The 14,463-nt window shown below is 35.1% G+C and overlaps 1 protein-coding gene across 1 annotated transcript in view; it reads left to right on the top strand.

Moving 5' to 3' along the window:
• CNTNAP4 (contactin associated protein family member 4) overlaps positions 1-14,463 on the top strand; it is a 250,097-nt gene that overhangs the window by 156,262 nt on the left and 79,372 nt on the right. The window contains exon 11 of the mRNA XM_075211115.1: positions 12,230-12,336. Coding sequence (XP_075067216.1) covers positions 12,230-12,336 — 107 coding nt within the window. The remainder of the gene's footprint in view (positions 1-12,229; positions 12,337-14,463) is intronic.

Raw genomic sequence — 14,463 nt, 5'->3', positions numbered from 1 at the left:
CTTACACAGCATGGCATATAACATGCTATAATTTATATTACCAACAGCAACATGGCGATTGTTTCAAAATGTTGACAAGTATACCATCATTTTGAATCAGAAAACCGGGACATGTAGTCCTGTAGGAAATTTGGCCCTGGCATGTGACACCAATGCTATGTCAATGTGGGGTATTAAATAACAACTTCCACTCCTTTTCTTGAGCAAACACAAATGCCAAGCAAGTACTATCAGCTAAGATCTAAGACATAATGTGTTGGTTTAACATTAAAATCGTCTACTGCTTTAAAAATGGAACAACACTAACTGGGAAATGTATCAAGATGCAGGTTTTTGTAGGTTTTAAAAGAGTCACACAGTGAATTTCACCTACAAACTGTTGGATGTATTAACTAGCAGTTTGGGGGGCCAAAAATTAAAACAATCATCATAAATGTTTGGCGATGATTGCATGTAAACAAAAATTCCTAATGTGTTAAAAAAAATTCCCTCCTTCCCCTTCATAAACAGGCTGTGCTACATGGTACCAGTCCTTGTTCTCTAAGGGGACTGAAACAAATGTTTGTAAAGCCTTCACCTGGAGTAACGCAACTGTTGCTAAGTAGCACAGCCCGTTTATAAAGGAGAGGAAGGGCTTTCATTTCACACATTATTATTATATTTTTTTACACAATGCCTGTGATTTGAGGTGTTTTTACGTGTCAGAACCACTCCTAATTTTATAGCAGTTTTTTCGGTGGGTTTCCAGAGGTTTACCAAACCACTGCTTCACAAATATCATGTATTTTTACAATGGCAAAAATTGTGACAGTGGTATGTAATGTGGTGCTTTTAAAAAAAGGTGGATTTCCAGAGGTTTTCTATTAGTTCTCATTTTCATATAACTGCTGTTTATAAGACACCCCCCAACAAAAACTTTGATTTTCACAAAACACACTTGATACATTTGTCCACCAAGAAGAACAACCCCAAAACTATTTGCAGTGCTGGGATATGGAGTCCACTAAATTTGAGTACGGCTTCTGTGAAAGAGACACTAGGTAATTAAGAGTTAAGACTGCTTTATTTTGAAAAACTATTAAAAGGTTCCAGATAATTTTTCACTAATAAACACATTTCTATAAAGTTTATTGTGGTGTCTACTTTGTATTTACGCTCCCACAATTTATTACAATACACAGTTCTCTATAATATCTCACAGTATCAAAATGACCCAACATCTATTATAATATGCAGCTCCAGTCTCTTCAGCTTTTTACAATTCCCAATAGTTACCCAATTAATAACATGTTCACATTATTACAGTATATCATCTCTTGGACATTTATGGCAGTAATTAAATCAAAGCAAACATTGCCCAAGCAATACATCTAGAACCAGATGATAGTTTGTTGTATAAATTAATCACACTACAAGGAATATTGTTAGAAACTAAATAGCCTTTGTGTATAATTTAGAAAATTGTCATAACTGCTGTTACTGGCCAGTTCAAGTATATGTCAACTAGGGTCAGACTGGAGCTAACGAGCAGCACTACCATACAGGCTGAAGAGTACATCACTGTGTGTTTCACTATATATTATCTGAAATAATAGTGGGTGCAAGCACTGGGGGAATAACCACTATTGCAGGGTTTGTAGCGGCTATGGCCCCCCTCAACATCTCCCTCAAAGGCAGTAGTTCAGCCACTGTTGGCATACAAAGCATAAACATTTGTGTATGTATTTGTAGAAGGAAAAAAAGGTTTTCAGCCTAATGAATGAACAAAGAGCTTCATTATTATCTGGGCACCTTGTATTTAATGAAAAAACTGCCAACCACACATAGTAGTAGGGGCTAAATATAGGGTGTGCAATGGCTACAGTCAATAGCTATTTTATTAATAGCAAGACTGGGAAACTTAAGCTTATCAGCCCAATTTAATAAAACAAGTTTGAGCACAGAACACCTTATTAATAGACATGGGCATAATGGCTCAGCTGGCATATTTTAGGGTTGCCAGATTCATTTATGCAGTATCTTAAATAAATTATTAGAAAAATCAATCACCTGGGTGGCCTTTATTTCATATTCTATATTTTAACTACATTGGTGTATGGGCAAATATAAATGCACCAAAATGAAACATGCCTTTTATTCCCCAGGAAACTAGATGAACCCATGAGAGTGCTTTATATAATTATGCTTAACTGCAGTGAGCCTTATTTATGAAGAGCAAAATGGATGCTGTACTTCAAACCTGCAGCTTTAGACCCAAAGTGCACCAACAATATACAAAAAATAAAATAAATTGAATAAAAGTCCAAATGAAAACAAAAGAAAAAGCTACTCTAAGACTAATCTTCAACTGCCAACCAAACAAAAGTATTTTCTGTCTCTTTCAGAGCCAGTCAGATCTAGGGGTAAATGTATCATACCCCGGTTTTGTCAACTCCCGCGAGTTCGGCGTCTTTGCAGCTTAAATTTAAAGCTGCAAAGACGTCGAACTCGCGAGAGTTGACAAAACCGGGGTATGATACATTTACCCCCTAGTGTGCTACTGGATGATTTAATGTGTTTTTTTCCTTCTTTTTTTACTGGGACTAAAATAAATCAGAAAATAAAATATATATTTAATACAGTTGTGTACAAGGGCTTCAGGAACTTAATGTTCAATTAAACTTTATTTAAAACATTGTGCATGTGTAATTTTTTAATTGCGCAATTACTTTAATTTTTTACCTTCAATGGCACTAGTCTTGTGAAATCAGGACTATCGCTGTTTTAGTGACACATGTAATAAAACCAGCTCCTGTGCCCTCTCACTGTCATTGAATAAACTGAAATTACACTTCTAAAGATTTATCAGCCTCTCTGCACATCAAGGTACGCTTTTAATTTTCAGAGAAGACTCTCAACAAAGCAGGGTAAGCATACACCTTAATGTGTGCTGGGTGGCCCATGGAGACACAACAATGCAAAGCCAAGATGTTTTGTACTGGGCATCAAGTGACCTCTACTATCACCATTTTGTAATTGTTATAATAAATAGATATTTGAGATATCTCACATGCGTCTTTAAGCTACTGGAAATGGATCGATCGTCCTCAGTAACACTATTACCAGTTTAAAGATAAGATGTTACAGAAACATTTATTTTTGAAACGTATTTCAATTCAGTCTATCTGTCATTGGATGGTGAGCCTGAAGTGAGATATTTGCAAGACAGTGAACTTGCAAATATTCTGGTCTTCATGTCTGTTACCTGCACGTTGAACTATTCCCAGATTTTTGCTTTTTATGGGCTGTTGGTGATCATCTCCCACAAGAGGGGAAAAACATCTCCCCAGCTGACATTACATTATACAACCCCATTAATCTTTTGAAATCATGTATTTGAAAATTCTCTGTCTTGCCTAAACTCTGCATGGATAATGATCAATTATGTACTATCTTAAAAGTAAAATACTAGAAAAAAAAGCTCTTTGTTCTTTGTGGTAGCCACTTCTTTGTATTCAGGCTTGTTGTTTAATAGTGCTGTTCTAGAAAATCTTGCTCAGGGTTTGAAAGGAGGCCTGGTGTTTATATTCTCAAGTCCAGATGGTATTTTTCTTCGTGAGTTGTTTTAGTGGCTCATTGAATGAAACTAAATTAAATATGGAGCTGGAAAAGTAATTGGCCATTCCCAGGAAAAACTTTTTATGTCCTGAGGAGTTGATGATGCAGTTAGTTTCATAATAGCTTCAATGTGCGTACAACTCCAGTATGTCCTTGTTAAATTCACATTTTCATTTTAAGGCTGATACCTTTTTGTGGAGACTTTGGATCGCTTTTACTGATAATCAGAGATACTGCTGAGGAAATACAGGGTTAGTGCTGTAATAAAATTGTCTCAATATGCTGTGTTATACCAAATCTACTCACATCACTTTCATCATTGTACAAGGCAGCAAAGGTTCAATCACCCAAACACTGTGTGCATCAGATACAATAAAACTTAATGAAACATCCTTTATTTAGTCCACTTGCGAACACATATAAAAATGTTTGGGTGAAAAGTTTGGTTCACTGAAAACATTTTACTGAAACCAAAATGGCAAACCTTCATTTGGTATTTAACATAGCATGACCACTAGACTCATTGCCATGACTAAATCTGCTGCCATATTAAAGGAACAAATTAATAACCTGGGAAAATTGAGCACTTAACATTAATATAACATGCTTGCAATCAATATATATGTTAAGTACGCAAACTATTAACAACTAATTTATCAACTGTGTATTAAATAAACATATAATGCACTCCATCTATTAAAATTATATAGAAGCGACCATATAAAATAACATTTTTAAATTGTCTAAAGAGGAACTTATAGCTAAATAAGACTGCTATCATTCCTATAACTTATGCAATCATATAATTAATGTAACCTTGCCTAAATATAACATTTTATTAATTCATCTCTAATTAATTTAATCTTATTGTATTATAAAGGCATGTATGAATCACATCATAGAGTTAAAAAACAAATCCCACTCAAACAGATATTACAGAAAATATGAATTCAATGTACATGTAAATGCTTAGTACAAGATCAAGAATATTACATGACGTTATTACAATATTTGATGTGTAGTCAAAGGCTGAAAGAACCAGCCAAACACAATTGGAGTGTGATAAGCAATCCATTTCTAAAACAGCTAAACTATGTAAATGAAGGGGCCTTTGGGTTTTTGGAAAGTCTGCTGTATACGTAATTTTCTTCTTTTTCAGTTATACATTAAAAAGAAAACACTTTATTACTCTTCTTTGTCACCCTAATATCTGCTCTTTACACTTTGTAATACGTAATTGTTCCAGGGTATCCAACACAGAGATATTCCTGATCCATGTGGAGCAGGAGAGAGGAGGAAGATTTACTCTAAGCAATCATGGAGAGATACTAACCATGCAAAGATAAAATCTCTATCAATAAGTGTCTTACGTGTCTCACATAATTAGTCATTATAAGAAGATCAATAAACAAAACCATGAGGAGGAAAACCAATTAGCGTGCAATTATAAGCTGAGAATAAAAATAACAATAATGCACATTTCAAGCCAACTGATACAAATATAGAATAATTATTTATTTATGTGGATATTAATAGTAGTTCCAAGCTTGAAAGTCCAATAAAGTTTATATGCTCATATTTAATGATATATCTACCTTATATATTGCCATTTTAATATTCCCAAAGGCTTGGAACTTCACACTAGGTTTATCATGATGTTTGTCCACATAACATGTCCAGCAACAGGTGATTTAAATTGCCTACCCCCTATTCACCCAATTAAGAATAGCAAAGCATAAAAAAGGAATTACTTTGCACCTGGGCAAAACTATGTTGCGTTGAAAGGAGGGGGGGGGGGTAAATTTAACATGTGGAGACAGATTTATATTTGGGGTAAGGCATGTCCAAGCTCAGCTTTACATTTTAGTATAAAAATAAAGCTATCAAGTATTTGTGTATTAGATGAAAAAACAACCTGTATTTTCATAATGTGCAATACAAGGGGTGCTAATTTGCACCCCTTGCATTGTAACATGGGTTGTCCCAGAGAACATTTACTCTTTTTTTTGTCTTACTTTCCCACTTTCCTTAACGACTCAGGCCCCATATGTTTGTAAATGCATTTTCTAAAAGCTTCATCCCTCATAGAAGTACACGTGCAAGTAGCTAGAAAAACCTAATTTCTGGTGTTTATTCTAGATATTTTTGTTAAATATGCTTTATGAGCATGTGTTTGAAATAATAAAATAGCATAAGCTTAGATGTCAATGGAATGGAAAGAAGCTCATTACAGTGAAGGGGTTTGCAGTGTCACATTTAGTAGGGGTCGGAACAGTTTGATTAATAGCTATTGTTCTGTTCTCCAAATCTCACAACCTACCAATGGCGTCATCAAATGTTAACTTGGAATGCAGACCTCTCTCACATAAATCAAACATGTCAGATGGAGAAATAGCATTGGTAATTCCTTATTGAATTTTTATAAGATGTGGACACCACGGCTGGACAGCGTCTAGGTCACACACCTATATAGAAAATAAAATTTAAAAAATGCACATTTTCTGTCTTTTTACAATAGTTTTCAAATGTTATACACAATGGCAATGCACCAGCACACTTATGTTCACAATCCAGAACATAAAGAAACATTATTAATAATAAATAATACAATACAGACTCTGTATTTTACTTATACATTGAGTCACTGTTGAAATATTAAGCTTCTTTTAATTAAACATTTTCAGTATTGTTGGTTATACTGTTAAAAAATGTATTTTATGGACCAGTTTCTGTCAGAGCTACAAATTAATCTGTAGTTACAACATGGACAATACATTTATTAGTTAGTGTTTACACACATTTATTAGAATATCCATAGAGTATAACCATTGTTACAATGCAAAGGAAATAAATTAGACAGAAAAGTGATATATTGTTTTTAATAACAATGAAGGGACCAGAAAAGATAGAAATTATAAGGAAAGTGATTAACATTATTAAAAAATATGTATATTATCAGAAGAGCTGTATATGTAGCTTTGTTAGTTACCAATAGTTAAGCAACAGCTACTTCCTGTTGCTTTCTGTTCATCTGCACTAACTATTTAACCTGAATGTTAAAGTGTAAACACTTATATTTAAGACTTAAACATTTTCAAAGTTATGTTATATTGTCCATGATCTATTTATGCTGGATCTTCAGTTAAATTAGTTATAACAGTTGTGAGCATGTTGCAAATATCCAGGAAATGGAGGTCACTAGCAAATTCCAAAATTGCCAGGCACAGCACAAAATCTTCTATGGTGACATCATATGCCTCAAATTTTGCTGATGTGTCTATATTTCCACCAAAGGGCATTGGTTTGCAGAGCAAGATGGGGGCATTTACATAGAGATAAAGGGGTGTAGAGGACACATGTGTAGGAATGTTACTTGCTCAACAAAAGAGCACACTGTCATACTAATGCTATAAAAAATATTTGATTTTATGATTTTAGCACCAGCTTAGAGTTAGCAGAGATTGGGGTCCATGTTATACTTTCAAATTTAAGTTGAAAATTGCACTTCAGCAGAGAAGCAAGTTTCTTGCTGCTCTTTGTCCAATGTAAAAGTAAAAACCTTAAATCACACAAAAGTGTTACATTTATAAAGATAGTGCAATGTCCATTGCCATTCATAATCAATTTAAGCCATAAACTAGGCTAAATCAAGCAGTATTTTAGAAGAAAACCAGAACATTTGTATTTACTAAAAAAGGGGTGGATGTAAATGGCAAGAGGTTGGACTTCGATGTGACTTCTACATGTTTGCACAGTTTTGATATTTAGGTAGATTAAATAGATGTTTGTATGTTTCCATATAAGCACTGGCATGAGAAATAGTTATATTTAATCCTTAACTATAAGGATCAGAAAGCAAAACAAACAAGGGTGATAGACATTTCATCAACGTTTGATTCACAAACAATAATAAATGTATGGATTACTAGAAGAAAAATGTGCCAAAAGTATATTTTTCACGCTCTAAATCTATAATATGTATAAATGATTAATTTACTGTTCTACAGTTTTTATAATTTACACCTTATCACTCAGATCTTTAATGGTTGTACTGTGCCTATGGCTGTCAGTAGGCTGATTACAGCTTTTTGGAAAACCTAATCAGCAAGTTAAAATATGTATCTACTGGGTGGTAAAGCAGCTTTAAGGAGTGGAGAGTGTTCATTTGTGTAGCGGTCCACTGAGCATTTTTAGTCATGCAAAATTAAAAAATGTTTACACCAGTTTACACAACTGGGCGTAAATGTATCATACCCCGGTTTTCTCAACTGGCGGGAGATCGGCGTCTTCGCAGCTTAAATTTAAATCAGCGCTGCCTTGTAAAGGGAAGTTTCCCTTTACAAGGCAGCGCCGCTTTAAATTTAAGCTGCGAAGACGCCGATCTCCCGCCAGTTGAGAAAACCGGGGTATGATACATTTACCCCCTGGTGTCACTACTCAGGTCGGGCTGCTACTTAAATGGGATATCCATTGCCCCATGTAACTTCCCTTTATAGTAGAAGCATAATAATATGCACATATAAAATGTAAAAATTATTTGAAAAGTATGATTGTGACATTTGAACTAATGTCACTTCTGACGTTCCCTGACCCCTTACTAACCTGAGTTATTCAAGACATAAGTGATAGTGAAGAACAGAATTTTAAAAGAAAAATCTCAATGTTGGAAACCAGTAAGATGTTGGTCCAAACGTGATGCTAGACAGTGCATTAAGGCGATTATTGTACTTTTGTCAACATGTTGATTTCTTTCAGGCAGTAAAGGACAGTATAATGTTGTTGAAAGCTGCTACACAGGAGCACATAGAGAATCAGAATGGGAATGCTCTCAGGGGTAGGCTGGGCTGGAGGGAAGGGATACATCTCTCCCCTGGGCTGGTCCAATGATGGGCTACCTGGGGCTGATTCACTGGGCCACCTGCATTTTTTCCCTTTAAAATGTCTCTAATAGACTGCTGATCTGAGTCTTTCCCCCAGGCTAAATTGGCCAGACCTACCTTGAATGCTATTCAATGTATGCATCTGATGGATGAAATAGGCATATGTCAGTGAAAACATGTATTGCATCCCGGCATAATTTTGTTTGGAAATAATCCCCACTGACTATAAGAATGTATTCATTTTATACATTTAGTACATGAAACATTCAATGTTGCTTCACCTAAAAACCCAATTTCTCCCTGTGAGTTGCTGTGGTGAACCTTGGTCAAAGCTTGACTCTGCTCTAGTGCAAGTTTGGTTTTCTTTTTACTCTTCTCAGTACAGTTTTTCCTAGCTCAACACATCAATAATATACTTATGACCTTAAAGTGAGTTGAAAATTGCTTTTTCTCTTCATCCTATGTTTACACTAAATCTCCTTTGACTTTTATTAGATTCCTAAAACAACTTTTAAACTGAAAGAAATCTGTTTTAACTCAGTTCAGCCCTTAGGAAAAAGAGTTTGTCCTTGAAATCTATTCTTAATTGTATTGCAAAAGCCCAATAAAACACATTTATCCGTTTAACGTAAAAACATAATTTATATTTTGCCATTTCCACCAAATACAACAATGTATAGCTTGTTCTATGAAAGCTCTATGTATTTTTATGTTGTTTTTTTTTATAATAATAAATAAATAAACAATTTTATTTGTTAGTGGATTTGCTGTAATTAAAAGTCATTTATTCAGTCATTAAAACACTCAGGTAATATGCTGGTTTTAGTGATTCAAGAGGTAGCCATTCTTCCTAGTTTGAATACTTACAAGAAAGAATCTTGAACGGGAAGGTTAAAGTTTGCTACAGCAGGGGTGCTCAACTCCAGTGCTCAACCAATCAGTACTTGCAGGTCATGTTTTAAGGATTTTTGTCTGTAGAAACAGATGGCAAATTTACTGATCCTGCAAAATAGATTAACTCATCCGGGCATGATTAAATACATTTTAAAAACATGAACTATTGGTTGTACTTGAGGATTGGAGTTGAGCATCTTTTCCCTAGAGCATAGATGCCCAAACTCAGTCCTCAAGACCTATCAACAGTTCATAGTTTCAGGATTTCTTTAATCATGCACAGGGGAGTTAATCTGTTTGGCTGGGTCAGTACTATTACACCTGTTTCTACAGACAGAAATCCTGAAAACATGACCAGTTAAAGACTAGGATTGAGCATCTCAGCTCTAGAGCATCTGCATAAGAGAAAAGTTAATGATGACAGCTTAAAATCAATTTATGAATTGCCTGGAAATAAAATTGTGGCGATTACTCCTCTAGGTAGAATATATGCAAGATGCGCAAGAAGAGAAGTCTGATATCCTGTATGGATTATTACAGTAATTTCAATTAAGGGGCTTATGTTAAGTTGACCACAAATTGCGTTTATGGCATATAGTATGCTTTTTAGATCTGAGCATGTGCACAAACTACTAAAATGGGAATTAATGCTTTATGCCTTGCGCAGAAGTAAAATAGACTACTATATACTAAGAACACAATTTGCTTTTAAATTAACATAAGCTTCTAAAAAGTAATTATTGAAAGGAGGTATATATTAAAGCTTAAAATACAGATTATGCGTATGTATTTTATCACTGCCAAGATAAGCAAAGTAAGGAAAGCATAAAAAAAGAGTAACTTTGCACCTGGGCAAAACCATGTTGCATTGGAGGGGTAGGTAAATTTAAAATTTGGGGACAGATTTATAGTTGGGGTAGAGCATGTCCTAAATCAACTTTAAATTTCAGTGTAAAAATAAAGTTATCATGTATTATTTGTGTGCTACATGAAAATTCGGCCAGTATTTAACTTATGTGCAAAATAACTAACTTACACCTCTTGCATTGCAACATGATTTGCCCAGGAGTAATCTTACCTTTTTCGTTTGGTCTCCTTAATGACTCAGCAAAATGTTAATTTCTTTCCACATTTCTTTAAACTCTACTTACAACTTGTCTTTTTATATTGTGTACCAAATTACTATAATATTCATCCCGAAATATATATAGAGAGATATATAGTACCAAATGTGTATTTCCTTACAAATTAAATAACTAGTGGGAAAGAAAAAAGATTAACCATTAAGAGGAAAAAAGAGCAGCTAATCAGTCAGTTAGCAGGGGAACATAAATAGAGAGACAGGAGGAAGCACGTGGGAAGGGAAATCAGAGAAACAGATTTGCTGACAGGTCAAGTAAGAATCAGAAATACTGAAAAGGGAAAAAAATGAAACTGTTAAAATATAGAGAAATGATAGATAAAGAAATTAAAAGAGAAAAAGTTAAGATATTAATCACAAAATAGAAAGAAGGATTAAGGAGAACACTTTGAAGATACAGATGATCCAGAGAGAGAGAGAGAGAGAGAGAGAGAGAGAGGGGGAGGGAGAGAGAGAGAGAGAGAGAGAGAGGGGGGGGGGGCGGGAGAGAGTTAGAGGGAGATTAAAAATGGGAATTTCAAAAACAGGAACAATACAGAGAGAGATTGATAGAAATAGGAGGTAACTTCATTCCTGAAGAGAGTACATTTCAAAAAGATTCAGTTTGAAAAGAAGTCAGAAGAGCAAAGTAACAGATAGAGAAGCATACAGAGGGAAAACACCAGAGGGAGAATCTGTGATTTATGAGGTAACAATTGAGAACAGCAAGTGAAGTATAAGTGAGATAAAAGGGAAAGAGCAGGAGGTCCATGGAACATCAGCAGATACAACAAGGACTGCAGGAAGGACTTTGGCTGCAACCGTTCATTGGTTGCGTCAGAGTTTGGTGGCTTTCTCTGTCTAGACATAGGAGTGGAGTGGTCAACACCCTAACTAGTGCACCACATACATTGCTATCATATGTTACAAACTACACAGCAATATAGCAATCAAAGCAATTGTTTTAGCATTGTCATTAATAGTTTTAATGACAACATTGAAAGTAAACTGACTGCTTTGTAGGTATTTAATATGTTCTTTGCGTTTTCTTAAAATCATCAATAGAAAAATGCAGGTGAAAAAAGGATAGGTTTTAGAATTATCCAATACTTATAGCTTCATCTTTATGTGAAAGAAACTATTTATTTGGCAGCTTTATTTTCAGCAAAACTCTGTTCCTTAGTTTATTTTGCTTAAATTTCACTAGTATATTTTATACCATTCAAATGTAGTGTGGAAGAAATGACCCATCTATAATACATCCTAATTAGTAAAGGACAACTTTTTTTTAATAGGAATAAGGCAAAATTCAGTATGCAGCGATGCATGTCAAAGAGGAACTGCAAAATATATCTATTTTAGAATTTTTCTATAGTCTTTTTATATAAGCAATTAACATCAGTGATTGAGTGGATGTTAATCATATATAAAAAGCCAAAAATTATTTCTACATGGCTCATTATTGTGTGTTATATCGGCGTATTAAATTATGAGCCATAATATTGCTGAAGATGACATTTACAGCTGCAATTTTGAAATATGCTATCACTTTTGTTCTTCCTAATGAGCTGCAGTCAGTACTTTTTTATTTTACATTTCTATATTACTCCAAATTATACTAATAAAATCTTTTTTTTTTGGCATACAGCTGACCTCAATGAAAACATTTCTAACTTTTCTTGTTTTAATAAATTGTTGTAGAGAGTAAAACTTTATTTTTTGTTATTCTTTGTTTCAGATGTTTTCCAAATTACTGTGAACATGGAGGAAAATGCTCACAAACATGGAATGATTTTTACTGTAATTGCTCAGACACAGGGTATATGGGAGCAACTTGTCATTCTTGTGAGTATTTAATTGTATTCTATCTAATGAAAACTTTACCCAGAAGGGCTGCTTTGAGAAACTGCTGTCCTATAAAAACTCGGCATTGTGGATTTTATGTTTTTGAGAGAACAGTGCATCAGACTGCAAATACAATGGTCACTCTTTTAGTGATACAAAAAAAATCTATGACTTATCCCAGGGATAACTGGACGTGCTACTGGAAAGCTGTTGAAAATCCCAAACCTCAACTGAGTTGAGGGGCATCACATATGAACTGCATAGTAAATGTAGTCATGTATGGTTTATTCTTAAAGTTGTACGTGGGGCAGCACGGTGGCTAAGTGGTTAGCACTTCTGCCTCACAGCGCTGGGGTCATGAGTTCAATTCCCGACAATGGCCTTATCTGTGTTGGAGTTTGTATGTTCTCCCCGTGTTTGCATGGGTTTCCTCCGGGTGCTCTGGTTTCCTCCCACACTCCAAAAAACATACTAGTAGGTTAATTGGCTGCTATCAAAATTGACCCTAGTCTGTCTGGTTGTGTGGGTGTATGTGTGTGTGTGTGTGTGTGTGTGTGTCTATATTAGGGAATTTAGACTGTAAGCTCCAATGGGGCAGGGACTGATGTGAATGAGTTCTCTGTACAGCGCTGCGGAATCAGTGGCGCTATATAAATAAATGGTGATGATGATGATGAAAGCTGCATTCCCAGTTAGCTGTGGCAGTGCTGCTTGTTTGAAGTCCTAACACGGGAACTAAAAGTAGGTGTACTAGTATGACCCCATTAGGGGGCTGCAAGCTCCATGCCTGCAGCTTTGTATTGGTCTGCACAAATCCACCCCCACAGCATCACAACAGCGGTTCCTAGATGATAAGGGCTGCATGGAGCAGCCCCAGGTGAGCAGGGCAGTAGCAGGATGATTTTTCTTCTTATCTTGAAATGCAGTTTTAAGGTCTAATATCAAAATGGTAAAGTTCCAGCTTAAGATAAGATAGTGCTTTAGTACAGTACCTGGAATAAGTGTATATGTATAAATAGGTTAATTTACCATTGAATGTATATTGAACGTATTTTGAAAGATAAAAATAAAGACCACAAATGTATTTTAAAAAATAAATATATGATTAAATGACAAATAATCTCCAGCAAACTTGTTTTTAGTCTAATTTAAGTGTAGTAATATATGTTTTATATGGTTAATATAGATATCTCCATATAACTATAAAGAGTTGGTGTGAGTACATGCATTTCTAAAAATTTCATTCTTGTATTCATTTAAACGCAATGAAATATGGCAAAATAAACATGAGTTCATTGATAGTCTAGACTCTCATTTAGAGTTAGGAGTAAATTCAGCTAGAGGTTGCAGTTTTGCACCATGACAAAATCATGTTGCACTTCAGGGGGCAAGGAACATGTTTAAAATGTGCAACACAGATTTAGGAGAGGTTTTCAACCTCTAAATTGCAATGTAAAAAAAAAGCTGATCAGCATTTGTGTGCTACATTCAAAATCAATGATATGGAACAGGCAGGTTTTGGTCTATGATGGGAGTTATCACCTGTGTGGCAGATGATAACTGCAGTATGCAAGGTATTCATATTTTCACAACATGCTTCTACTGTCCACCATGTTCTGCAATACAAAGAAGTTGAGTGGCTACTATAATATGTCTCTCTAGCTGTCACCTGACTACTTCAGAGCCAATCAGGGCCAGAGCTCTCATGCGAGTCTACTCCAAACAAATGCCTCATTGCTTCCTGCTATATTATGGGAGAGGCAGTTTGTTGTGTCCACGTATAATAAATAGCCCTTGCTTCAGCTGTAGAAGAAGTGTAGAATGGAGCCAGATGAAAATCGGGCTACGACACATAAAGACATTTTCACTAGTATAGAACATGTTCCTTTGAATACTGCAATGACCGTGCTGATTAGATGCATAGATGAAACTTGAACTTGCAATCTTCTCTGCATGGACCTTAAATTATATATATTTGTACATACATATATGCAGAGTCACATATCTTGTTCATTATAAATGACACCCTGTATCTTGAAGTCCAAGAGAAACGTGTTTGTAGTAGCAGAGGATGGTTCACAACATCAATAGCAGTACTGCTAGGTAGGGGCAGGCTGGGCTGGGGGG

This window comes from Mixophyes fleayi, chromosome 1 (genome assembly GCF_038048845.1).
Source record: "Mixophyes fleayi isolate aMixFle1 chromosome 1, aMixFle1.hap1, whole genome shotgun sequence".
In the NCBI taxonomy this organism is placed as follows: Eukaryota; Metazoa; Chordata; class Amphibia; order Anura; family Limnodynastidae; genus Mixophyes; species Mixophyes fleayi.
Note: the sequence above shows the minus strand (reverse complement) of the source record. Positions and strands in the feature narration are given on the sequence as shown.